This window comes from Lissotriton helveticus, chromosome 1_1, assembly GCF_964261635.1.
Source record: "Lissotriton helveticus chromosome 1_1, aLisHel1.1, whole genome shotgun sequence".
NCBI lineage: Eukaryota > Metazoa > Chordata > Amphibia > Caudata > Salamandridae > Lissotriton > Lissotriton helveticus.
Window position 1 is genome coordinate 1,194,765,837 of NC_136057.1, and position 27,509 is coordinate 1,194,793,345.

At 42.2% G+C, this 27,509-nt stretch overlaps 1 protein-coding gene across 1 annotated transcript in view; it reads right to left on the reverse strand.

Annotated features, from left to right (window-relative positions):
- Window positions 1-22,641, reverse strand: part of LOC144763686 (uncharacterized) — a 56,457-nt gene extending 33,816 nt beyond the window's left edge. Inside the window, exon 1 of the mRNA XM_078649522.1 lies at window positions 22,596-22,641. Within this exon, the coding sequence (XP_078505648.1) occupies window positions 22,596-22,641 (46 nt within the window). The remainder of the gene's footprint in view (window positions 1-22,595) is intronic.
- Between the last annotated feature and the right edge of the window lie 4,868 nt (window positions 22,642-27,509).

The following is a 27,509-nucleotide window of genomic DNA, read 5'->3' on the forward strand; positions in this document are numbered from 1 at the left end:
CTTTTTGTAGCGTCAGATCCTTGTTTTGCGGCAACAAAACATATTACAGAGTTGTAAGTTGTTTGATTATGGCATAATAGATATTTATAATACGAAGCTATTTGTGAATATTTAAACATTTGTATTTAGAAAAAAGTGTTATTGGTTGTTTTTGCCTTTTTTCTGTAACCTCAGCAGCTTGTTTTCAGAAACAGACAGAATACAGCAAACATTGCTCCTTTTCTGGCTCCTTTGAGCTCTTATACTGTGACTTTGTATACTATAATATTGAAACTGTACTTGACTTCAGAGTTGTTGGCGACCCGTCGGCGCCAAGACTAAAGATTTATACGTAACATCACCAGCTTCTGGTTGTTACTGTGTTTCCCCCTTGGGATCATATACTGTTAATATGCATATTATAATATTAACAGTCATGGTAATCTCAGAGGAGTTCATGACCCGTCGGCACGAAGACTAAAGATTTATATGTAATGTCAGCAACTTCTGGTATCTAACTCTGTTTCCCCCTTAGATTATATAGTGTGAATCTCTATCTATATATATAAAAACAAATGTATGTCTGTCTGTCTGTCTGTTTGTCCGTTATGCATTACTACACCATTCATCCGATCGCCATGAAATTTTGGGAAGTTGTTGAGTACACTCCCTTGAAGGTTTCTGGCATAATTGTTTTTTAAATATGGGCCCTCCAGGGCCATCATAATCTTTCGAATACTGATGTACGCACAAGACGGAAAAACAACAAATCGTGTATCCACAAGCACTCGAATAAATAAATAGAATTAAAACACCATTCATCCGATCGCCATGAAACTTGGGAAGTTGTTGAGTACACTCCTGCGAAGGTTTCTGGTATAAAAATATTTTAACTATCAGCCCCCCCAGGGCCCTCATAATCTTTCGAATACTGATGTACGCACAAGACGGAAAAACAAAAAATTGTGTATCCACAAGCACTCGAATAAATAAATAGAATTAAAACAGCATTCATCCGATCGCCAGAAAGCATTGGGAAGTTGTTGAGTACACTCCGGGGAAGGTTTCTGGCATAAAAATCTTTTAAATATTGGTCCCCCAGGGCCCTCATAATTTTTCGAATACTGATGTACGCACCAGACGGAAAACAAAAAAATAAATAGAATTAAAACGACACTTTGAAATGTTTTCCATATTAAAATGAATAAGTTTCAATAAAAATGACACAATGTAAATTGAATGTTATCATAACGAGTTTTCTTGAATTTCCTTTCTTCGAAGATCGAAACAACGTGCGACGAGTAAGCTAGTATATTATAATATTCACAGTCATTATGATCTCAAAGGAGTTTATGAGCCGTTGGCGCGAAGATGAAAGATTTCGAAGTTCCAGAGAAAAAAAGCATTGAACATTTTCACCACTGGAAAATATTTTGTTATTGATCTTGTTTTGTGTTTATCACTTTATTTTCCTTTTCCTTTTTTGTGTGGCATCAGTGATACTCTTTATATTGTAGTAGAGTGTCATATTTTCACACAAGAGGAATTTTAGATTTGTCGCCGCCAGGAGTAAACCATCTGAAATACAGCTTACTGACCTCTATAACTTATTTGATCAGATATTTTTAGAGTGAGAATATTTTTCGGAATTGCAGTTTAAATAAAGATTGTTTGCATAGATACTTTTTTAGTGAATGCCTTTGATAAACCCTACATTTCGTAATTGATAATTTGGTATTACTCTTTTTCTCTGTTGTGGTTCCTATTCTTGTTCTCCCTATAGAATATATAGGAATAGTATTGTATATATTACTACTTTCCTATATATTCTTAAGGAGCACGTGATCTGTTAGCAGCGCAGTGAGCGACCTCTAAGCACTACGACAAAACTTTTCTGACTTCTGCAGAATAGAGATTGTAAAAATGTATTTTTTTTGTTGTGCTCCTTATTCTTCTTCTCCTGTGGAATACTATAAACTCACCCTGTACATTTTAATACTGTGAATTTATAGTACTTCAGAGGGGTTAGAGATCTATCTCTGTGAGATGTTAACAACATTTACTACAGTTTTTTCCGTTGATAACTTACTACCTCACCGTTTGTAACACTGCTAATATTTGATAAAATAGTAGTCCCTAAAAAAAATTGTATACATAGTGCTTTATTTAATGTTTTGATGAAGCGTACATTTCTAGGTAATATGACGTCCTTTGTGTATAACTGTTTTTTCTTGTTATTGTTGTTGTGACCTGAGATGATGTACTGCGGGAGTGTTTCTTGTAGCACTTCTTTTCGACCTTATCTAAAAGTAACTGATGCCCTCTTATATTAACAAGAAAGTGGGTCAACACTTTTACAAACTATAGGCGACAAAAAAAGGAGGGAGTGCCCACGCTTAAGGGATATTTTATGAATTGCATTTTTATGTCACCCCTCTGATATATACAGATACACTTTCCTAAGAAAGTATATTTGTGATTGCTTAGTAAAAACTGTTTCAAACCTAGACTTAATTTTTTGCCGCGCAACCACACCTACTATTTTGCTGCAAGAAAATAGCAATACCCTCGACAGAAGTAAGCACCGCACTATAACTATACATTATAAGTAAACATTGCTCCCGAGAAGTAGCTTTCTCAGAACCCTATTTAAATGAAGACCCCAACGGCGCACTTTCTTTTTCGACCCCCTCCTTCATATTATAATATTTTCTCCAAAGAGGTAGCACTCCTCATCAGAAAAGTAACCACCACATTATAAGTTAATACTGCTCCTGTGAAGTACCCCACCCGCTGACTTAATAAAAAGAAGACCGCAACACACTGTTATTTTCCCACTGTGATTTGTAGGCCCCATGCAAATTATATAAAAAGCCCCTAAAATATATAAAAATCAATACTTACCTTCACAGTCCCTGTCCACCACCTTGTAAACACTGTACAGAGTTAATAATGTTCCTACCCTCGCCTCTACTACTTATTTTTCCCATACTCCTTTGGAGTGCGTCACAAAATGGCTGACAACAGTGAACCGTTCCCACCCAATAAGGAGCAAACTTGTACTCGGAACACTTTAGTCGATAAAATGTCCATGGTGTTCCACAGAAGGGGAGGAAATAGCTGCCAACACTTCTACTTTTAATACTTCACAGCCAATGAACATTAAGCTTGGGATGGGCCTGCTTGGAACATGTTACTTAATTAGATGTCCCTGATACTCAACGGAGGGGGAGGGAATCGCTGACAACACTTCTACTTTCAATGGTTTACAGCCAATCAACATTAAGCTTGGGAAGGTCCTCCTTGGAACACGTCAGTCTATCAAATGTCCCTACTACTCCACGGAGGGGAAGGGAATGGCTGGCAACACTTCTACTTTCAACGGTTCACAGCCAATGAACATTAAGCTCTGGAAGGTCCTCCTTGAACATGTGAGCCAATCAGATGTCCTTGCTACTCCGCGGAGGGGAAGGGAATGGCTGGCAAATCTTCTACTTTCAATGGTTTGCAGCCAATGAACATTACGCTCGTGGTTGAAACACCTCAGCCAACTAAACTTTAATTTTGTTCCAAACACAGGGAGGGAACACGCCCTCCCACATAATATTACATTTCCTCTAACAAAGTGACACTATCCGTGAGAAAAGTGAACACCACTTTATAAGTAAACATTACTGTGCATTATATTAAAGGAAGGCTGAAATACGGCGCATGGTTGTCTTCCCAATATGATTTCCATAGCCTACTAACATTGCCGCAATACCGCGCATCGTTGTTTTGCGGACATGATTTTCGCGGCCTACGCAATATTCACACTACCTGTGTGTGCACCCTACACACTGTGCTTCGCAATACAGCGCATTGTTTTCCCGGCGGGCTTTCCTGAGCCTACGCAACCTTTCCGCAATACCGTGCACCATTGTTCTGCAGACGTGATTTCCACGGCCAATGCAACATTAAAACTCCCTGCTTCTGCACCATACAGACTGCTTAAAGTAACTCCATAGTGTTCCTATTATACACTCTTATACAATTTTTCTCTTTTTATCCCCCTATTCCTTTCAACTGAGTCACAACATGGCTGCCAACACGTCCTAGTTCAACCGTTCACAGCCAATGAGCTGAAAGCTCGTGCTCGTAACCCCTCAGCCAATCGGATGTCGGAATTCTCAAATATCGATATCTATGAAATGAAATTTGATATTTCTCAAAAACTACTGAATGGATTTACTCCATTTAAACAAAGGCGTGCCTTCTGGACCAAGACCTTTCTCCCTGCCAAATTTGGTGTAATTCCCTTCAGCAGTTTGACCTGTAGCCTTGTCTAAAGTTTCAAATGGAAATTGCATGGAGAAGACACACGTTTTAGGACTCCCCTTTTTTCTTAGCCCCCCTCTTGACCAATCAGCCCCACAGTCTTTGAAGATGTCATCAGTGATGTCATGAGTGATGTCACTGACCATGTCATAAGTGATGTAATATGTGACATCATCAGCAGTGCATTGCAGGCGTGCGAGTTATAGTTAGCTGAATTTACTATAACGGGTGGAATTTCAATGGTTTTGTACGATTGAAATGTCCAGCTAACTATACCACCCCTGAAAACTATGGTTTTTTCAGTGAATTTCTAAGGTTTTTTAACTGCTAATGCCTAACTATAAAACGCCTGAAACCTATGTTTTTTCAGTGAATTTCAAAGGTTTTTTAAATGCTAATTTTTTACTTTAACGTAACTGAAACCTATGGTTTTTTAAGTGAATTTGAAAGGTTTTTGAAATGCTAGTTTCTAACTATGCCTACAGAGGTAGGACATGTGAAGAAAGAAGAAAAAATACACAAAAATAAGAAAAAGATCTGCAGAAAGAAGCAACAAAATTCCTCAAAGACGAAGAAAAGTGCAGGAAGAAGGAAGACGTACAGAAAGAACAAACAGAGGAGCAGAAAGAGGCCTTGTTTCAAAATGATCCTGTACCCTCAACTTTTTCAGATGGGTACTGGTGGTTACTGACTCTGACTAACCAGTCCTAGAGCCAGTGCTATGCTAAAAGACACTTAGAATACAGTGAAAACACCTACATACACTAGGGAACACTATGCGTTGGAGTACCCCTGTGTTTACCATGGCCTCCTCTGTAAGACCCCAGTACATAATAGGGCTGGGGGATTAAAACTACAGCGTAAAATGTGCCACAGGGCACGTTTGCACACTTGTGAAGGGAGGGGGGAGCTGAGCTGACGTGTGCAAACACACTGTGGCCGTTTTAATTTGGTGGATAAAGTCCCCTTAAGTGTCACTTGGGTACAACTAGCCCACTAGGTACCTCCAGTAAGTGCCACAGAGCTGTGTTGAAGAGAGGTGTAAAAAGGTGTAAAAAGATTTATTTATTTATGGATTTTATAAAGCGCACGGCTGCCCCCCACGGGGGTGTCCCGGCGCTAAAATTATCTGCTAGAAGGGAGGAGCAATCTAGATAGAAGCAAATAGCCAAGTTTTCAGGCCTCTACGGAACAGAGCTTCAGATGGAGCGAATCTCAGGTCGATCGGTAAGCTGTTCCAGTGTTTGGCAGCTAAGACAGCGAAGGCTCTGCCACCCATTCTTGAGCGCCGGAATCTAGGCACAAGCATGAGACGTAGATTGTTAGAGCGAAGGTCTCTGACTGAGTAAGACAGTCTCAATCTTTTTCTTAAGTATTCTGGGCCGGCGTCGTTCAGAGCACGATAGGCCAGAACAAGCGTTTTGAATTTGATACGGCTGGCTATAGGGAGCCAGTGGAGTTCTTTACGAAACGCAGAGATAGAGTGTCTATATGGGATGTTACCAATCAGTCTTGCCGCAGCATTCTGTATCACCTGCAGGCGTAAAAAGATGCACGTCCTGAACCACCTCTCTGCAACGCAGTGCAGTTGCGCTTACTGGAAGCACCTTGTGGGCTAGTTATATTGCGGATTTCCTATGGAAAATAGATCCTAACTATAACTACCTACTTGTGACTGCCAGTATATATATATATATATATATATATATACATATATATATATATAAGATTTACATAATTAGAGAAGGATCAAACTAAGTGGTGACCATATCAGACACCACACAACGCTCCCATTGCCATGTCTGTACCGCACATGCCTTTACTTTGCATCTCATTACCACACCAATGCCTTTACCATTCATACCTTTACAATGAAAATGTATGTATATCAGAGGTAAGTGAAAAGGAAGGCTAATGATATACTTATTTTTTTCTTGTTTTATACTTGCCTGCAATATAAATACAAGGTAAAGGCAAACACGTAGGAATGGACATGTGGTAAAGGCATGCATGGTTATGGCTTGCGTGGTTCCATCATACATCCCTCACAAACATCTTACCCTTCTTCCTTTCATCTTTCCCTTTGAGACTCATTTTATTCTGATATAGTTGACACTTAGTTTGATCCATATGTTCTTATTAGGGGTGGGCAGTAAACTCTGCTCCTTTGGTGGAGTTCGCTGAGTTTTTCACACTCCACAACCACCGAGTGGTGGAGTTTTTTCTCATGCGTGGCCTGCCAACACTAAGTTGGTGAGCAGGAATGAGAAAATCAAGCACTAGACCACCTTCTGGTGAAATGTCTAAACATGGGCTGTCGCTGCAGGTCACTACTACTCGTGTTGAGAAAAATGCCACTCACGGTGTGAAAGTTGTCACTCAAGTAGAAAATCTACTCATGTGGCAGAAAGAAGCAGAAGCCTCTGACATGCCATGCCGTGTGGTGCTGTTCGTGGTAATTTTACAGCACAGGACAAGCTCCTGGTGCTAAAAATCAGAGCGATCAGTGTGATACACTGCAACTCTGCCACTCACAGAACTCCACGGAATCTCGCTGAGTCTTTGGGTAACTCCACGGAACTGCATGTAGTGAAACTCCAAGAGTTACTCTCAGGCCTATTTATTATGTAAACTTATCCTTCATGTATATTTATGGTAATAGATAAAGTGCTCTAACTTCCTGTTGGTGGCGAGGTACTATAGAAATATACTGTAAATAAAAAATACTTAAAAAATGATTTTTAGCTCCACAAATTGTGAAAAGGATAGCAATTAAAAATATGAATTAACGAAGCACTCACGTCTTTCATTGACACAAAAATGCCTTGGCATTACAAAAAGTCCCAGCATTTTTCAGTGCCTTTTGTAAGTATGTAACACAGCCACTGATGTGGATTCTGCATACACCAGCACTTTTATGCAAAATCCCATCTCTACAGCAGCCAAATGCAATTATGCTACTCTTTCAAAATGGGGGCTTGTGTTGAGGTCATAAATGGGTATACCCTGAGAGTGTCTTTTGCTATTGTGATCCCAGCTATGATATCTGGACAAATGTGTTATGAATCCCTTGATTAGAGAACAGTCTGACACAGATGGAAGAGATGTTTATCAGTGTGCATCGCAACTCCTCCCACAGAACATAGCCAATTGGGTATTCCTTTCCCCCAGTTTGTCTGATAGAGGCAGTTGGCCAAAGCTGCACAGTGCAATTACAACCTAGGGAGACTGCCTCACTCCATGCTATACTGAACAAGATTACCAGTTTTGTTCTTTCCACCTTCAATTAATTGCTAATGGGTGTTTTAGGTTAATTAGGTTACACCAAACATAGCTAGATTAACCAGAAGGCATTAGGTTTTCCCACAAAAGCCCTGGACAGCAAACAGTGGCCGTAATGACATGAAGTGAGGTGGACCCCAAGTTACAGCCCCACACTTAACCCTTCCTTTCTTTTGTAGTCATAACTCATAGCTCAAAAATTCCATCTTCCTGTCGGTAGACTTTCCTCATCTTCTTGCAGAGCGGCAACAATGTCATAGGAGATTGATCCGAAACTGATCAGTCTGGAATATAGTGAACTTTCTAGGAGGCATTTCATCTGGCTACATAGACCCAGCTGATGTGCACAAATCTCACCAGTTCATGTGACTGATGCCATCATTGTGACCCGACAAATGACACGATCCTCCACCTCCTCGTGGTTTCTGCCATAATGGCTTTATGTAAACACAAGTAGAAGATGAACGGAGCACTGAAACTTTTTAGGCACTCACCCCTAGTCATAGATCTGGGTTGAATCCATCATCCTGCTTTAGATCACTTTGCCACCCCACTTCGGACCCAGCTATATGCAAATCAGTCTTGACCCTGTTCCTCATTGGAACAGTCCAGCACGTACTGCCAAGTCAGGTCTTCCCTGGACCAGAAACAAGAATCCTGGGACAGGTTTTGGAGTAGCACCCCTCATCACCCAGGCTATCTTGAATCCAGTGGCTGGGGCTGAGTAGTTGGCAGGGCTGGACTAGGAAACAAAACCGGCCCTGGCAAAGTGCTCGGCCGGCCCCCCAGGGCCAGTTTTCGGCCGATTTTGTTACAGGGCCGTCTTTGCAAAAACGGCCCTGTAACAAAAACGGCCCCCACCTTTGCGGCGCACCGGGGGATTGCCCGGTGCCCGCAACGGCCAGTCCGGGCCTGGTAGTTGGAAATTTACAGCACTCTGTCCATCATCTTGTTGTGTTTGCTATGATAGCTTTATGTTGCACAGCGTTTAAAAATGCCCATATGTAAACTGAAATGTACCTTAGAGTCTCATGTGTGCCTCTGTGATCTACTGCTACAGTGAAGACCTAGTTAAAATCCATAGAGAATTGATTGTATGACAAAGAAAAGGGCCTCATCTAGAAGAGGCTATATTTATGAAGTACCAGAAAAGGTATGCTGTCTGGGACGCATATTATCTGAATGTTTCAGGGGCTCCATACACAATACAAAACAGACTTTAAATCCTATTGCAACAATAAGGCAATATATTGAGTCTTCATAATCCTGCTAAGGCACCACTATTGAGCAAAGGTATGATACTGCGATTTTTGTAAAAATACATCCATGCATCCCCCTACGTAATCAAACTTGGATCAATCCAACAGTGAAATGCATACAACAAGCAGGAGTGATGTCCTAACTGGCTCAAGAAACATGCTTCATTGCACCGGTTATTTATTGTTTAGGAGGATAGGCGAGATGGGCAACCTGTTACCAAATAAAACCGATGTTGTGCTGCGGAAGAGTGAAAAGTGGAAATGGATCTGCGTTTGAAATAGCTGGACTCGCAAAACAATTTTAGAAAGGACGAAAGTGTTTGATTCCTAACAGACCTTTCCTAGTTACACACATTCATACACCTATCCACGTTAATAAAGGTAAAGTGTATGGACATCATTGTTGAGTTTGGCACTGTGTGTTCACATAAAAAAAAGAAAAAGAGGAAACATCGAATTTCTTCATAGTGACAACTTGACGAGTCTTGATGTAGTCACATTCAGGAGCGCTCAACAGGATGCCATGATGGTTATTTCATTCCGCACAGAACTGCCTCCGGGCTGCCCCGTACATGAATGGGTGCATTTGCTGAGGAGATGCACAGCCTTGTCAGGTTATATCCACTGCCTGCCTTTCAAATTTCGAAGTGTGATTTTCCAAGCAGAAGAGCATCTCTGGTAGAGTGCGAGTAATCATTCCTTCAGAAATAATCCAGGACCTTTGTTTGCTCGTCGGAAACGGGCTGGAGTGAAGGTGTTTCCTGCGTGGTGTCCCTCAGAATTTACATTTCAAAATGAAACCTACATAATTAATTTGCTTGAATGGGGTCAGTGCTGGTTCAGTTTTGCAGTGGCTATCAGTACTTGAGGCAAAGATCTGAACTGAATTTTATCTTGGACTGAAATAAGTTTCTGCTCAGGTAGTACATACTCATTGACCCATCTGTTGTATGCTTTATTTAGTCTGTTTATATGTGTACTTTTCGAGTTGCTATCCACTAAAACACACAAAATGTAGGTCCATGTTTATGAACTGTGTGGCGCAGGACAGCGCAGCAAGTCGCCTTGCTGCGCTACCCTGCATCACAGGGAAAGGGCAGGAATGAAATGCATTTATCAATACTCATATTCCTGTCCTTTCCTCCTCTGACGCAGGTGCTATTTGGCAGCCTAGCGCTAATGCAGGCACCCTTGCACCATAGTGCATGGGTGCCTGTGTTGTAGGCAGGATTGGTTTTCCTGCACAAAACCAATCCTGTGAGGGTTTTTCCTCTTTCTATGTGTGCTGAAGAATGTTTCCTCTTTCTGTGTAGAAAGAGTAAAAAACTAGAAGAAATAAAGATATTTCTCCTCGTCATGCCTCTCCAGGGTGGCGTATCTTTTTGGATCATTCCCAGCCTTACAAGTCCTTGTAAATTTGGGAATGTGTTAAAAACCATTGGTGTATTGTGGGAACACGCACCACAATGCCCATGGAGTGCGTCCCTTGCGCAGAATACGGCAATGCACCGATGTGTGCTGTGTTGCCTTACTTCAAATTTTTTAAGCCATTCAAAGCCACTCAAAGTGGCTGTGCATGGGTTTATAAATCTGACTTAGACATTTGTGCCATGCATGTACCATGTTGCATGGTGCAAGCATGACGCAATTCTCTCATAAATATGCCCCATATATTTACCCTATTCATATGCAATAATCTATAACATTTGCATGGTACATGTCTTGGTTCCTTATCTGTGGTTTGTGGGACTATTTATAGCTTCCTTTCCTGCCCATGTTTGCTGTTGCCTGTATTTTGGTCACTATCTTTATTATCGCATTTACTATTCATGGAAAGACTGCCCCTTTAACCATTCTTGTGTGTTTAAGTCATGCTCCTTTAATTTCCTTCGGCCATAGCCGGAAAAGACCACCGGTTGTGCTCTAATCGGAGCTGTTGAAAAGATGGTGCTCCCAATCGCTGCCCTGCTAGGTAGTCCTGACTTCCTTTACATCCATTATCGTTTTTTGACCCTTTAGAGAAAGCTTTGATAACTTTGCTTTACTACCAACTTCATCATAGTGGATTTTTTATTTTTTTATTGGTGATTGTACTTTTAGCAGGGGCATAAATAAAGCTTGTGCAGAGCCTCTCCTCAGAGTGCAGCTTGTCTTCAAGCTGGTAGAAAATGAGGAAACTAATTAAGTAAGCTTGACTCCCGCAGCCGATCTCCGCACACTTATAGGCTCCCTCTACACAAACTGGCAAACACTAAGGTGCATATTATCAAGCCTGGGCGATAAAATTATCGCCGCTTTATCGGCAGAAAACTGCCAATAAAGTGGCGATAATGGGCTTGATAATATGCTCTATGGAATTCCAATCGAAGCCCATGTTAGATGTGACTATAACCAATATAGCCAATATAACATGGCTGTAATTTTCTTGGGCCTACAATATTAAGGTTCTTAGTGGATAACCAGACCTTATCTCCAATGTTGTAACATGGAGCAGAATTTCTGTGTTTATCTGCTTGTTTTTTCATTAAAGTCTTATAGTTATTTAAATATGTTTTGGCTTTTTCTTGAATGTCCAGTAAATTTTGCAAATGATGTGTGACTGCAGGTATAAGGGATGACTCTACAGAAAGTGGCAAGGCTTTGGGATGATATCCATTTAAGAAGTAAAACAGGGTACAACGTGTTGCAGAATGAACACTGTTGTTATAAATGAACTCCGCTAATGGCAACACCTTATCTCATTCACTAGTAATGTCATTAGGCAACGTAAGGCCTGAAGTGGTGTCTGATTTGCCCTTTCTGTTTGCCCATCCGTTTCTGGATGGAAGGCTGTAGATAGGGCTATTTCCATTTTTAGGTTTTTACAGAGTTCTTTTCAAAACATAGATGTGAACTGACTATCACGATCGGAAATAATCATAGATGGCAGGCCATGCAAACGGACAATATTGGTCATAAAAACGTTACCAAATTCTACTGCAGTTGGTATTTTATGCAATGGAATGAAATGAGCCATTTTTGACAGATAATCTACAACCACAAGGATGGTGGTGTACCCATTGGTTACTGGTAAATTAGTAATAAAGTCTAAACTAATAGAATGCTACAGGCTGGGGGGAGTAGATACAGGTTGTAATAACCCTGCTGGTGCTTAATGTAAATATTTATTTCTTGCACAAATGGGACAAGATGCTACGTAGTTCTGAACATCTTTAGACAAGGAGGACCACCCAAATTGTTTCTTACAATTATCGAAGGTCTTTTGATATCTGGGATGACCTACTAAGGCTGAATCATGATTCCATGTTAAGACTTTATTTTGCAATTCAGTAGTGGGTATGAATACAAGACTATTATGGTAGAATAACCCGTCCTGAAGTGTGTTTTTTGGATTTGCTAACCATTTCTGAATGTTTAACTTAATGTGTTCTTCTCGTATCAAAGTCATAAAGCTTTGTTGTACAATAGGTGCTACAATTCTGTGTGGAGGAATAATAGGAGGGCTTTCCATCTCTTTCCTTAAGTCAGCTGTATGCCCATAACGTGACAGAATACCTGATTGAATCTGTTTTGAGCCTGGCCTGTAAGTAATGACAAAGTGAAATGCGCTAAAGAAATTTAACCATTGCACTTGACAAGGTGTAAGTACCTCGACAAACTGAAGAATTGCAAATTCTTATGATCACTAAAAATGGTCACAGGATATTGAGTAACCATTAAATGATGTCGTCACTCTGTAAGTACTAGTTTAATTGCTAGTAGCTCCCTCTCAGCCACCGTTTAGTTCCGCTTAACAGGAAGTAGTTTTTTGGAGTAAAATGCTACAGGATGTAATTGCCCATCCTGTGAATCCCTCTGGGAGAGAAGTCCTCCCACTGCAACCTGTGATGCATCCACCTCCACAACGAAGGGAAGCTCAGGATCAGCATGTGTCAGTAACAGTGCTGAAGTAAATTTTTCTTTCAATCTAGTGAAAGCTTGAGCTGCCTTGTCTGTCCAAGAAAAAGCCTGTACTTTTAGCAACAGTTTAGTGATAGGCACAACAGTTTCAGCAAACTGAGGGATACAAATCCTATAAAAGATGGGGAATCCCAACACTTTTTGTACTTCCTTAACAGACATTGGCTCTGGCCAATCCAATATGGCACTCACTTTCTTTGGATCCATCATTATGCCAGCTGGTGACAAACAATACCCTAAAAATTCTACAGTGTCCGTATTAAATATGCACTTCTCCAATTTCGCAAAGAGGTGGTTTTCTTGTAAATTTTTCAACACCGCCTTTACATGCTGCACATGTCCTTTATTTTTTTATTAAATGAGAATGTCATCTATGTACACTATTACACAGATGTCAAGAAACTCGCTTAGGACCTCATTAATAAAATATCGAAAGGTAGCAGGGGTATTAAACAGACCAAAGGGCATGACAGTGTTTGAATAAACCAAACTTGGTTCTAAATGCTGTCTTCCACTCATCATGCTCTTTGACCCGTATAAGAAGGTCCAATTTAGTGTACACAGTGGAATGATGCAGCTGGTCAAGTAAGACTGGGATCAATGGTAACGATACTTATTTTTAATAGTGGCTTTATTCAACCGGCGACAGTCAATGCGCGCTCTTAAGCCACCATCTTGTTTTGAGACGAAAAATAGTGGTGAATAGACGGGGGTCGTAAAATGTCTGATAAAGCCTAAGGCCAATAGATCATTCAAATAACTTCGTAGGTATTGTGTTTCTTCCTCTGAAAAGAGTGTGCACTCTACTACTGGGAAGAGGAGATCCTGGGATTAAATCTATACGACAATCATATGATCTATGTGGGGATAGAGTAGTAGCTTTTACAGGGTCACAAACATCTTTAAAATCCTGATATTCATTAGGTGTAGTAGGAGAAGGTGTTGTGGTGTGGGTGTAATATAACATCGTCATAGAGTCAATGTGTGCTTCCTAGTAACAATGTGACCGGCAATGTAAGGAGTCTAAAGTCACTGTTCTTAAATCCCAATTGATTTTAGGATTGTGCATCATCAACCACGGTACACCTAAAATAAGTCCAAAAGTGGGTGTGTCTACGAGGTCAAAGCTTATTATTTCTGGGTGACCATTCGGACAGACCATAGTGATGCGACAAGTATTATTGGTTATAAATCCTGATGACAATGCAGAATCACCAACACCACAAACTGGTTCTGGTTGTGCCTTAGATACTGAGGGAATATGCAATTTTTGTGCTAATAGGATATCTAGGAAGTTTCCTGTCGCTCCTAATTCTAAAAGAACTGGAACTGAATGTCTGACTTGTGTGCTTAAAATCAATGTCACCTGAATGATGAAATGTCTGGATATACGAACTACTGTGTTGTCTAAATGTTGGGAGATCTGTGAAACTGTGTCTCTCGTCAAGGCGACCTACGTTCCTGATGAGCTCTTTAGTTTTCCTGCTCTGTATTAATGGAAGCTGTGGCATTAATCATTTTAGGTACTTTTTTTTTAAAAGAGCAATCTCTGGAAAAATGTCCAGACCGACCACAATATAAGCATAGATGTAATTTACATCTCCTATCCTTATCTTCTGCAGATAATGGTCCCTTGGTCCCTCCTACCTGCATCGGTTTTGGTTGTGGTAATTTGCTTTCAACATCTTTCTTGTCATTCTTAACCACATTCAATCTAGTATCTATTCTAGATCTTTCCCCTTTTCGTTCTCCAAGGCGATGATAAAGGTTTACCTCTAAATCTACAAAGTCTGAGTAATCCTCTGGTAACTCAACAATATGTGCAAGAATGTCTTTTAAGTCATCCCACAATTCCCAATAGAATAGGCATAACGAAAGCAGGTCTACATGCCCGGCTCACCCTGCAACAGTTCTGTCCAGGTTGAGAGCAGTCTGCTACCCTCTGCTGCCTGTCTACCTGCTGCTCTCTCAGTTTGTGCCTCCTTTGCTCATTTCCTTCTCTGGTTTGCCTTTTTTGTTTGTTTTTCTGTCCGCTGGTTTGCCTTTTCTGCTTGTTTTTCTGCCCTCTGTTTTGCCTTTCTCTGCTTGTTTTTTTGCATTCTGTTTTGCTTTTCTGCTTGTTTTTCTGCCCTCCATTTTGCCTTTTCTGCTAATTTTTCTGTCCTCTGTTTTGCCTTCTACTGCTCTGTTTTGCCTTTCTGCTCATTTTTCTGCCCTCTATTTGCCTTTTTTGGCTCTTTTATCCGTCCTCTGGCCTTTTCTGCTCCTTTTTCATTTTTCTGCCCTCTGTATTGCCCTCTTCTGCTCTGTTTTGCCTGTCTGCTCATTTTCTGCCCCCTTTTTTGCCTTTTCTGCTTGTTTTCTGCTCTCTGTTTTGCTTTTTCTGCTAGTTCACTTTTCTGCCCTCTGTTTGGCCTTTTACTGCTTGTTTCTTCCTTCTTCTTGCCGTTTCCTCAAGACCTGGCTTTTCGACTGAGACCTCCTACCCCATCGCCCAGATACCCCAAGGGGTGTAAATGATGCACTCTACGAATGCTGATTGATTGATAATGGGGGGGGTTACCTGCTGCTTGCTCCGTTACTTCTGCTGCCATTTGCCCAGGAGGTGCCCTGTGCCCTGACCCGCGACATAGTGCCTGGTCTCCTCCTGCCGCCGGAGCTCATTCCTTGCAGAGCTCGGCCGCAGTGGGGGGGGGAGACCCGATGAAGGACCACAACGACTGGCAGCCTTGCGGCCGGAACCCGGAAGCCTACACCTGGGAATCCGCGCCAGGATGCGCATAAAATCTGCGCACACCCCCAGCGTCACGGGACCGCGCGCGGACCAAGCCCGGCTTAAGCCCAGGACAAGGGCGGGGCCGTTTGAGGCCGTTAGAGGACGTGAAAGGACGGGACGGGCCACTTTCTTTGGTTTGTGGACTTCTCCCCCTACTAATCATTATATTTATTTCTTATTATCTTTTAGGTGTAAAGCCTTCATTTATATACTATTGACTTGTAGCAATCACTGTTTAATTTAATCCTGTATTACTAATAGTAGTAAAAGCTTATCTTTTTTAGTGTGTGGTGTTACTAGTGCATTGTTGTTAGGTAAATGTAACGACTTGTCTCTGGTGCTTAGCAATGGGGAAAAACACTCTTATCCAACCTGCCCCTATTAAGAAACCTAGAGTAGCTCCAAATCCACCGCTACCTAGCTTGACCGCTATTGACCGTATGCTACAGAAAACTATAGGGGTTGTGGCCTCTGCCATCAAAAATACAGAGAGACGTTTATCGCTTCCTCCTGGTACCCTTCCTCCCCTCCCTGTCACAAATACCTCAATCCTTACAACCAATTCCCAAGATTCAATATTGGCACCATCTTTTGTAGCACTACCAGGAGCAAACATAGATCCATTAGGCAAGGATATTGTTTCTATTGTGCTCAATGCATCACCTGAGCCACAGCTCCCACTGAAAAGATTATCGGTTACACCTACAATTTTCTCTACCGATATAGTTATAGACCCTCCACTAATGGTTGAGGATCCTGTGGAAACAGGGTAGCGTGACACGTTACCAAGTCCAATCTCTGTCTCACTGTTAAGTGTTAATAGTGACATTCCATGTGTTAGGACTAGAGGGCAGAAGGCTAGATGTAAATCTAAACACTTGAACAAGGAGGGTGTAACTACAAAGACTGTCAGAGGCAATACTGGTGGTAAAAAAGCAAAAAAACCCTTATCCAAACCTGAGGTATCCTCGGGGGAAAAAGCTAAAAATGAATTAGACTTGGTGCTTTCCTTATCCAGTAAAGTACCCCCAGTTGTTGAGGTGAGTTTTTGGAACGACTAGAGGCGCTCTTAGTAACCCTCTTGAACCTATTAGCATAAAAGTCAGTACTATTGAAACAAGATTGATACAATTGGAGGAAAAACTTAATGGGACTCAGCAGCCTATCCAGGACATTCCAGTCCCAATGGCATCTCATTCCGATCCTACTGACCGAAGTGGAATATCTAATAATACCCCAAGGAATTTAGCTAGTCAAGCCCAATCTAAAAATCCTGAAGTAAGAGGGTGATTGCAGTTAAATAAATACAGGGGGGAACCTCCGACTAATGCATCTGTTTTGCCCACCACAACCCAAGCAGATGACCATCCAATTCTTAATCAGGATAGAGGAGTTGGGGATGTTAGAGAGATTATTACAACTTTAAGTCTCCCAGTCTTGAACCTGCCCCCTGGAGCGACGCCATATATGGTGGTGTTAGCGAATGTTCCACCTTTATCGCCCAATGTTTATGAACAATGGTCGACCTTAAGGAACAAAGTTCTTCACTTTTTATCAACTAGGCGTGGGTTTAACAACTTCCTCTTCGCAGAATTTAAGATAGCCAGATGAGTGAGCTGGTTGGGTACAACAGAGAAAACACTGAAAGGGGACTGTGTAATTCTTACATTTCGATCCCCAATATTGGTCTATAAAATAATGGAGAGGGGTTGTTTTGGGTCAGTCGACCCTAATTTTATTAATATTCTCCCCCTTGGATTTTTCTACTGTCCATCCCATTATGTGTTTTTCTCCTCCTGTTCCCCCGCATCTAGCATCTAACCAGGAAGGGTTGTGGTATGGAAGATACAGCATTCCAACCTCCAACCCTTTTGATATTCTTAGTGGGTTGGACAATAACGATTGACTGCACTCAGGCCCTATTAAACCAAATAATTTTTGGGATAACGTAACTGCCCAAATTTATAATATTAGTAATGGGGAAAGTGCTACGGCCAATGAGGGGAAACTTTTTAACGGATCCCATAATATGATAGGGACCTCGGATCATACTGGGAGCCTGGAGGACCTAGTTGATGTAGATGTAGGAGTGTAGGTTGGAAGTGAGTATAATACCACCTCTCCCCTGGTCGACTCCACTATTGTTGCCCCAGTTATTCCACTGTCTGGTATGATGCTATGCAAAATTTACTTGTGGAACGTTGCTGGCATCAGATCTAAAATTCTTAACCCAGTTAGGGGGGATTTTGTTCAGACCCAAGATGTGCTCTGTTTACAAGAAACATGGAGCCGGGATCCGGTCCATCTAAATGGTTTTAGGACATTTCATTCCCCTGCTGTTGATTCTCCGCATGGAAGAGCCAAGGGCGGTTTGGCTATACACTTGTCAAATACGCTGAATTTAATAAGAGTAACAGTGCCTGTTACGGATATTTACTTTCAAATTTTAATATTGGTTTGGGCTTCTGATACCCCGATTGCCCTTATACATTTTTATAATAATATCCCTAGTGGTGAGGTATCTAGTGTTCTAACCAATTTGACTAAAGCTTAGTCCTCACAGCTTAAAATCTTTGGACACAATTTAATGAACTTTTTTTTGGGGACTTCAACTACACCCTGTGTAGTATGTCAGACGATAACAGGTGCAGAATGTTATGGAATGATCCCTTGAGTGGTTCCTATTTTAATCATTCATTTCAGGGTGATCAATTCAATAAAATACTTGCTAAATTTGATTTGGGTTTTGCCAAAGAGGTCAGTACCTTGCCATCCGCCTCCACTCAACATTTAATGGTAGGGGCTGTGTTTATACTATAGATTATGCTATTGTTTAAATTAAGAATGACGATAGAATTTATTCCTTTAAAGTTTCAGACATTGCTTTAAGTAACCACTTCCCGCTCTGTGTGGCTATTACGCTCCCTATTATGTCCACTACAAAAAATAGTTCAGGAAATCATATTCTTGGTAATCGTCTATCGATTGGTAGTATTAATGGTTACACATTGAAATGGGCTGTGGTGGACCAACCTCAAGTACTCAATCGAGTGGTTAGTAAATGTAGACTAGAATTTGCAACCTGTCTTGAGGAAGACTCTACTCCTGACATGATTCTGGCATCATTCCTGGCCATTTCTATTGAAATTAGGACCTCACTTACGCGACAGAACAAAAATCATCATCAAAAAAGAGGTTGGTTTGACTCTACCTGTACTAGAGCTTATGCACTCCTAAGGAAGGAGTTACATAAGAAACCCACGTGTGCCAGGGAAATTTGAAGACGTAGAAAAGAATATATAATAGCTTTAAGAAATAGAAAGAACACATTGAAAATAGAGACTTTGGAAGCCCTGCACTTAGCTTCTACTAGTAATGACAGTGCGGGCATCTGGAAGATCATTAGAGCTCCCTTCCTTAGTGAGGATCCAGGCCCCAGTCTCGAAATGACAATCCCTGAATGTGACTGGGTCAGGCATTTTTCCAAAGTATAGGAGGGAGAGGGTGGGGTAAGTCCCCATTCCACCATCTCGGTACGTCCTGACTCAAGAAATGTGTTGTTCACTCTAGATGAGGTAGACAAAGCAGTACGCACAAGCAAGGGGGGGAAAGGCCCGCGGCCTAGATGGTGTACCTATAGACATTTTTAAAGCCACACCTGGACTGGGGGGTCCCCTTTTAGTTCAGGTGCTTAATGCTAGCTGTACCACTGACTTTTTGTCTACATGGAATGAGTCTGTAATAGTCCCTATTTATAAAAAGGGGAATAGACAGGATGCGAGCTATTACAGGCCCATTTCCCTCCTAGACTCTTTTACAAAGATAACGGGTCGGATTATTTTGGATCGGCTGTTGGTTTGGGCAAATGAAAATTCTATTTTATCTGACCTACAGTACGGTTTCCACTCAGGGTTGGGTACTGTGGAACAAGAATTGAACCTTCTAATGCTGGTCGGGAAGTGCACAAGGGCCAAGCAAGGGAACTTCTTTTTGGCCTTTCTTGACCTCTCGGCCGCATTTGATTGTGTAATTCACTCTAAACAATGGACTTTAATGGAACTACTTGGGGTTGAGGAAAATATTGTCTATTATCTTAGACGTTTTTATAGCTACACATCAGCCCGCATACGCTATGGCCTCAAGGGGGATTGCACAGGTAAAATTCCAATCAGGAGTGGTGTCAGGCAGGGCTGCGTTCTGGCCCCCTTCCTTTTTAATTTGTACATTAATGGATTTGAAAAAGATTTGTGCAATAATAGTGTAGACCCCCCATATGTTGCCGGCCGTGCGATCCCGGCACTTTTATATGCCGATGACGCCGTTCTGATGTCCCGTACCGAAGTGGGACTCCAGCGTTTGGTGGACAGCTTCTTTCTTCATATGAAGGACCTGGGTCTGAGAGTAAATACAACTAAAACTTTTGTTAAGCATTGCGGCAGGTATCATAAACCTAAGAAGGCCATATTTATTGCAGGTCAGAAATTAGAATCCACTAAACAATTTTCATACCTGGGTATTCTGTTCACTCAGAGTGACTCTTGGTCGCAGGCAGTGATGGCAAAAAAACTATCTTTGATACACTCGACTGCCGCTCTAAAGAGTTTTTCGAAGAAATTAGGCACGAGACCCCCAGTAGAACTAATAAAAATATATAAATCCAAATGTGTGTCTGGGGCGAACTATGGTAGTGGACTATGGGGCCTCTCTGATCTTGCCCCAATCCAGGTTGTGGAAAATTCCTTTTTAAAGTTCATCCTTGCAGTCCCCCGAAGCACTTCGAACTGTAATTGCTATGCAGAACTGGGTCTCACTCCTATATCTGATCTAATTAACCTGGAACCTGTGCTATTATGGCATAGAATATGGACTAAGGATGAAACAGTGCTTAATAGAAATATCATGACAGATATTTTAAAATTAGAAGGAGTTATAAGGATCCCTTGGCTGAGATATGTGTGTAAATTTTTAACAGACATTGGTAAGCCAGAAAATTTTACTAATCCAACCGCTATCTCAGCCATTTCACACAAAGAACTTAAGAAGGAGGGGTTGGCTTTGTTGGATTCTTTAAGAGTTACTGTTGAGGTTTTAAAACCGACTGTCCTGCATCATCATATGATTTTATCAACTTTTAAAATTATACCCTATTTGATCTATGTGATAGATAATTATGAAAGATTCTTATTGTCCCGTTTTAGATTTGCAATTTTCCCCAGACTTTTTAGCTTCCCGACTGTAAATAACTGGATCCATGAATTACCCCCTTGTCCTTGTGATAATGTATCATCTCAGAGCACTTTAAACGTTGTTCTTTTTTGTAAATTCTACGATTTAATCAGACGTTCTATATTACTGCCTTTGCTAAAAGAATTGGGCTATCGACAATGTCGTGTGGCGATGCTTAGCCTATTACAGCTGGATAACCATGTATGTGTTGCAACAATCACCTTATATTTGAAAAATGTGTTGCGAAGTAGAAAATGTATTAATCTATGATGCACTTTAAGATTCATTGACATCATGAATTTTGTAAACTGTTTTTACTTTGTACCCCATTAAGGATTTAAAATGTATTTAATAGCTCTTTTTTAATCAAATGTTTGTTTTACACTTTTATGATTGCTTTTTAACAATCGAATACATTTATATTTGATTTGATTTGATTTGATAATGGTAAATGTAGTAACCATATAAAAAAGCATACCTTCACAACAATCAAATAACTGCAGGGTGCTTTTAATACAATCTTCTAAAATATATGTGTGTAAATATATTCCATTTAATAATAAAGTAACTTCTGCAAAAGTATCAATGCTATCCATGTCTCAAGTAATTCCAGGTAGAACACCAGTGCTACTGGATATGTAAAGTTTTGTTTGCTTATGTAAATTTTGGTCAAACTAAATATGACTCAAAAGTGCCAACATTGATAGAGCACAGAAGTGAGACAGTAAGAGCACATGGCTGTGGGCTTCATGTGTGCACAAGTATTGATAGAGTTAAGTTTCTCCAGTTTCCGGTTACATTCAGGAACACAGGACGAAGTCCAAAGGGGACCAATCTGAGATATGGGTCAGCCACAATTGTTCAAATTATGCAATCGTATATCCTGCCCGATTGGACGCCATACCTATGATTTATTTGAAATGTCAATAACATAGATATAGTTATTAGGCCATCATTATATCGTTATATTATACTATTTTCAATAAATAAACTCATACACCCTATTACAGTTCAATTGGATTTACCCCCTGAATACCCTGTACACCCCACCTTTCATGTCTCTCTGTTGAAAATGTACAATCTTGAAACTAGAAAAGCACCCCCACCTCCACCCATTCCCATTGACGGACATCTAGAATATGAAGTTAGGCGTATTCTTGATGCTAAAGAATTCAAGGTCGACTCCATTATTTAATAGTCTGGAAAGGTTATTCCGATGCAGAACATTTATGGGAACCATCTTCCTTTGTCCATGCCCCCAAATTGGTTTGACAGTTCCATCTATGATGTCCACAAAAAACAAGCCCTGTTGGGTGTCCTTTGAGAGGGACGATTATTAGGATTTGCTCCATAAACATGGCTATTCCTCGTACTGTGTATTAGAATTGACCCAATATATGTGCATGTTCAGTCTTTATTTTGGTTAGCTTTATGGAATTGCACAAGTGTGAACTTTCATGCTTTTATTTTTCTTGTATAAACTGGTATGGTTTGCTGTAATGCTGTTATAAACATTAAGTAGTTCTTGGTATCTGAATCTATTTAGCTTGAAACAACTTGAATCAGCAGAACTAATGACAGTTAACATGTGCCTGCCACACCCGTTTTACAGTTGGCAATTTGCAAAGGAAACCATGGATCAGCAGGACTAATGACAGTTAAAATGATCCTGCCACACCTGCTTTACAGTTGGCAATTTGCATTCCTGTTAAACCACATCACCCATCTGAAGCCTATAAAAGGCTTGGAAGCAGAATGAGATGTGCTTGCGCTGGTCTTCACGACTCCCCACTTACCTGATTTCCTTCGAGTTCCTGCGCCGCAGGCAGCATTCTTCCTCATCGGTTTCAGTCAGTTCTTGGTGTTTTCCAGGACAACGCCATGACTTCCTCCTTCCTTCCGTCTAGCTTTTCCGGCCTGCAACAAAGAAAGAAAAAGCAGCACTCTGTCAAGTAAGGCATCTAATTAACAAAGCTTGCAGTGTAAGTGCGTCAAAGATTAAACAGGTACTTTTCTGTTCTATTGCAAAGGCTGATAATTTACGACTTTTGCGCTTACAGAGGAAATGTTCCAAGGTTCATTTAATAATAGTTTCTTCATATTTCAAGAGTGAGACAAATAATACTTTTCAAAGTAAAGAGAGACACTCGTTTGCTACTCAGAAATAAGTGGACATTTTCTGCTGTTAGAAACGATTGGCCAGGCACTGGCAGCTAGTAACAGCACTGCGCAGCGTGGTGAGCGCGTTCTGTTTTTAAAAAAGCCCGTTTTTGCATTTTATTTCGTTTATTTTTTTCTTCCCTGATTTTAACTGGCAGTACTCCTGGGACTCACCCCTTACCTGCACTTTAATTGCTAAGAACACCGCCGCTTGTGCGGGCCCAGTTTCGGGGTTGCTGAGGGTTTTCTTTTGTTTCTTAGCGGGCGCCATTTTGAGAAGGGCTTTGACGCTATTCCAGCGCCATCTTGGGTGTACCGGAGGGTCGTTTAGCTCCCCACCTGAAGTGACTATTTAAGGCGGTCCTCTGGCACTGAATACCTGTTAGAAATGATTGGCCAGCACTGGCAGCTAGCAACAGCACTGCGCAGCGTGGTGAGCGCGTTCTGTTTTAAAAAAAGCCAGTTTTTGCATTTTATTTCGTTTATTTTTTTCTTCCCTGATTTTAACTGGCAGTACTCCTGGGACTCACCCCTTACCTGCACTTTAATTGCTAAGAACACCGCCGCTTGTGCGGGCCCGGTTTCGGGGTTGCTGAGGGTTTTCTTTTGTTTCTTAGCGGGCGCCATTTTGAGAAGGGCTTTGACGCTCTTCCAGCGCCATCTTGGGTGTACCGGAGGGTCGTTTAGTTCCCCACCTGAAGGGACTATTTAAGGCGGTCCTCTGGCACTGAATACCTGTTAGAAACGATTGGCCAGGCACTGGCAGCTAGCAACAGCACTGCGCAGCGTGGTGAGCGCGTACTGTTTTTAAAAAAGCCCGTTATTGCATTTTATTTCGTTTATTTTTTTCTTCCCTGATTTTAACTGGCAGTACTCCTGGGACTCACCCCTTACCTGCACTTTAATTGCTAAGAACAGCGCCACTTGTTCAGGCCCGGTTTCGGGGTTGCTGAGGGTTTTCTTTTGTTTCTTAGCGGGCGCCATTTTGAGAAGGGCTTTGACGCTCTTCCAGCGCCATCTTGGGTGTACCGGAGGGTGGTTTAGCTCCCCACCTGAAGTGACTATTTAAGGCGGTCCTCTGGCACTGAATACCTGTTAGAAACGATTGGCCAGGCACTGGCAGCTAGCAACAGCACTGCGCAGCGTGGTGAGCGCGTTCTGTTTTAAAAAAAGCCAGTTTTTGCATTTTATTTCGTTTATTTTTTTCTTCCCTGATTTTAACTGGCAGTACTCCTGGGACTCACCCCTTACCTGCACTTTAATTGCTAAGAACACCGCCGCTTGTGCGGGCCCGGTTTCGGGGTTGCTGAGGGTTTTCTTTTGTTTCTTAGCGGGCGCCATTTTGAGAAGGGCTTTGACGCTCTTCCAGCGCCATCTTGGGTGTACCGGAGGGTCGTTTAGCTCCCCACCTGAAGGGACTATTTAAGGCGGTCCTCTGGCACTGAATACCTGTTAGAAACGATTGGCCAGGCACTGGCAGCTAGCAACAGCACTGCGCAGCGTGGTGAGCGCGTACTGTTTTTAAAAAAGCCCGTTATTGCATTTTATTTCGTTTATTTTTTTCTTCCCTGATTTTAACTGGCAGTACTCCTGGGACTCACCCCTTACCTGCACTTTAATTGCTAAGAACAGCGCCGCTTGTTCAGGCCCGGTTTCAGGGTTGCTGAGGGTTTTCTTTTGTTTCTTAGCGGGCGCCATTTTGAGAAGGGCTTTGACGCTCTTCCAGCGCCATCTTGGGTGTACCGGAGGGTGGTTTAGCTCCCCACCTGAAGGGACTATTTAAGGCGGTCCTCTGGCACTGAATACCTGTTAGAAACGATTGACCAGGCACTGGCAGCTAGCAACAGCACTGCGCAGCGTGGTGAGCGCGTTCTGTTTTAAAAAAAGCCAGTTTTTGCATTTTATTTCGTTTATTTTTTTCTTCCCTGATTTTAACTGGCAGTACTCCTGGGACTCACCCCTTACCTGCACTTTAATTGCTAAGAACACCGCCGCTTGTGCGGGCCCGGTTTCGGGGTTGCTGAGGGTTTTCTTTTGTTTCTTAGCGGGCGCCATTTTGAGAAGGGCTTTGACGCTCTTCCAGCGCCATCTTGGGTGTACCGGAGGGTCGTTTAGCTCCCCACCTGAAGGGACTATTTAAGGCGGTCCTCTGGCACTGAATACCTGTTAGAAACGATTGGCCAGGCACTGGCAGCTAGCAACAGCACTGCGCAGCGTGGTGAGCGCGTTCTGTTTTAAAAAAAAGCCAGTTTTTGCATTTTATTTCGTTTATTTTTTTCTTCCCTGATTTTAACTGGCAGTACTCCTGGGACTCACCCCTTACCTGCACTTTAATTGCTAAGAACACCGCCGCTTGTGCGGGCCCGGTTTCGGGGTTGCTGAGGTTTTTCTTTTGTTTCTTAGCGGGCGCCATTTTGAGAGGGGCTTTGACGCTCTTCCAGCGCCATCTTGGGTGTACCGGAGGGTCGTTTAGCTCCCCACCTGAAGGGACTATTTAAACCAGTCCTCCGAGCGCAGCGGGATCGCGCAGCGGGATCGCGCAGCGGGTCGGCCTCCGCTTTGCCGGAGTCTTGCCAGAGTCCTGCCCGTCTGCGCCCGTCAGCGTCTCGGCAGCGGACAGATCTGGACGGTGGGGTGCCTAATTTTTGTATTTGTTTGCAGAACTTCTGTGTTATCTCACAGATATGTTTTGCTATATTTCGGCAGTCTTACTTGCTTTACGCCCCCCTCGTGGCCAATGTCATTCTTTCTTTCCTGGCAGCCGGGCCATAAGGAAAGGTTGTCCGATTTGCGGTTGGCGTCTTCCAATGTCTATCGGAACTGCGCTGGACAATATTCCGGCCCCTTATCAATGTCTTCTCCTTAATACCAGATCCTTGACCTGTCACTCCCTTGATATCTGGAATTTATTACATAATTCCAATATATCATGCCTATTTCTCACTGAGACCTGGCTGAGTGACTGCTCCGCACCTGATTTAGCCAACGCCATCCCTCCGGAATACAACATCTTTAGGAGGGATAGAACATCGGGCAGAGGGGGAGGTGTAGCTCTTGTGGTAAATAAAAACATTCCCTGCTCAACCTTTCCGGTAGAGAATATCCAGGGATGTGAAGCCTTGGGTTTCACCCTTCAGCTCTCCCCCCTCCAGGCTTGTACCGGGATTCTCTTGTATAGAGCCCCGGGACCTGCAGGGCCGTTCTTTGATGAACTACAAGTAGCTCTCTCAGTCCCTTGTCTCAGATCTGAGCATTGTATTCTTCTTGGGGATCTCAATGTTCACATGGATAATACATTGGGCCTCGATGCAATGAAACTCATGACATCACAGTTCCATTAGGATTGTCTCCGTTTCTGCAGAAACCGACGCACAATAAAGGCCATACTCTAGACCAGATTTTTTCAACAAAATCTATTACGATAACGTCTATACAACCAGTACTATGGTATGATCATTTTTTGATCTCCTTTTCCGTGCCTGCCACTGCTCTTACTCGGGTGAGAGAATCATTAGAGACCACGCGAACTTCGCGCCCTTTCCATCTGCTTTCGGTGGATATGCTATCTGAGGCCCTTATCACCTTTCCATGTCCTCTTTTGGGCAATTTGGAAGAGAATATTAGTCTCTTTCATAATTGGCTGACAGCCAGATTCGAGACCTTAATCCCCGAAAAAAAGCTTAAATCAGGTGAACGCAGAGCTTCGGCCCCATGGTTCACTCCCCAGTTAAGGGAGCAGCGGCAGGGTTGTAAAAGGGCTGAGAGAGTTTGGAGACGAGCCTATGATCCGACTGAGAAATTGAAACTTCGAGCAATAACTAAAGCCTGCCACCAGTCAATCTGGAATGAAAAAAAGGCTTATTTCGAGCGTCGAATTGATGAGGCTGAAAATGGCTGTAAAGAAATTTTTTAAGTTGTTCTGGATTTCACCTCTCCAGCTATCTGTACACCATCTCATACTCATTCAGAAGTATGGATAAAACAGCTTGCAACTTTCTTTGTTAGTAAAATCACAACCATTCAAGCCTCTCTTTTCCTCTCTAGCTCTCAGTCGGTTGTGGGTCCCTCATCCCCCCCTTCACTTAGGGAGGGTCTAGGCCCTTCTCTTTTACAATTTCCACTTCTATGCCTTGACACTTCTCTCGAGCTTCTGTCAAGTTTGAAATCAGGCTCTCCACTTGATCAGTGCCCGGCTAAACATCTGGGGAAAGTGGCACCCGCCCTAAATGCCTTGCTGAACCCTCTTCTGAATTCTTCACTGTCAACGGGAGTGGTTCCGCAGGCATGGAAACATGCTCTGATCCTGCCATTGATCAAGAAGCCTACCTTGGACCCCCTCATCCATGCCAACTATAGGCCTATTTCCCTTCTCCCTGCTCTGGCGAAAGTGGCCGAGAGATTTGCACATCGGACGATTTCCAATTTCATCGAAGGAAACGACCTGTTGCATGACACGCAATCTGGGTTCCGTGCAAATTTTAGCACGGAGTCGGCTCTTCTCGAGGTCACGGATGCCATCAGGGAAGTACTCGACTCTGGGGGAAGGGCCA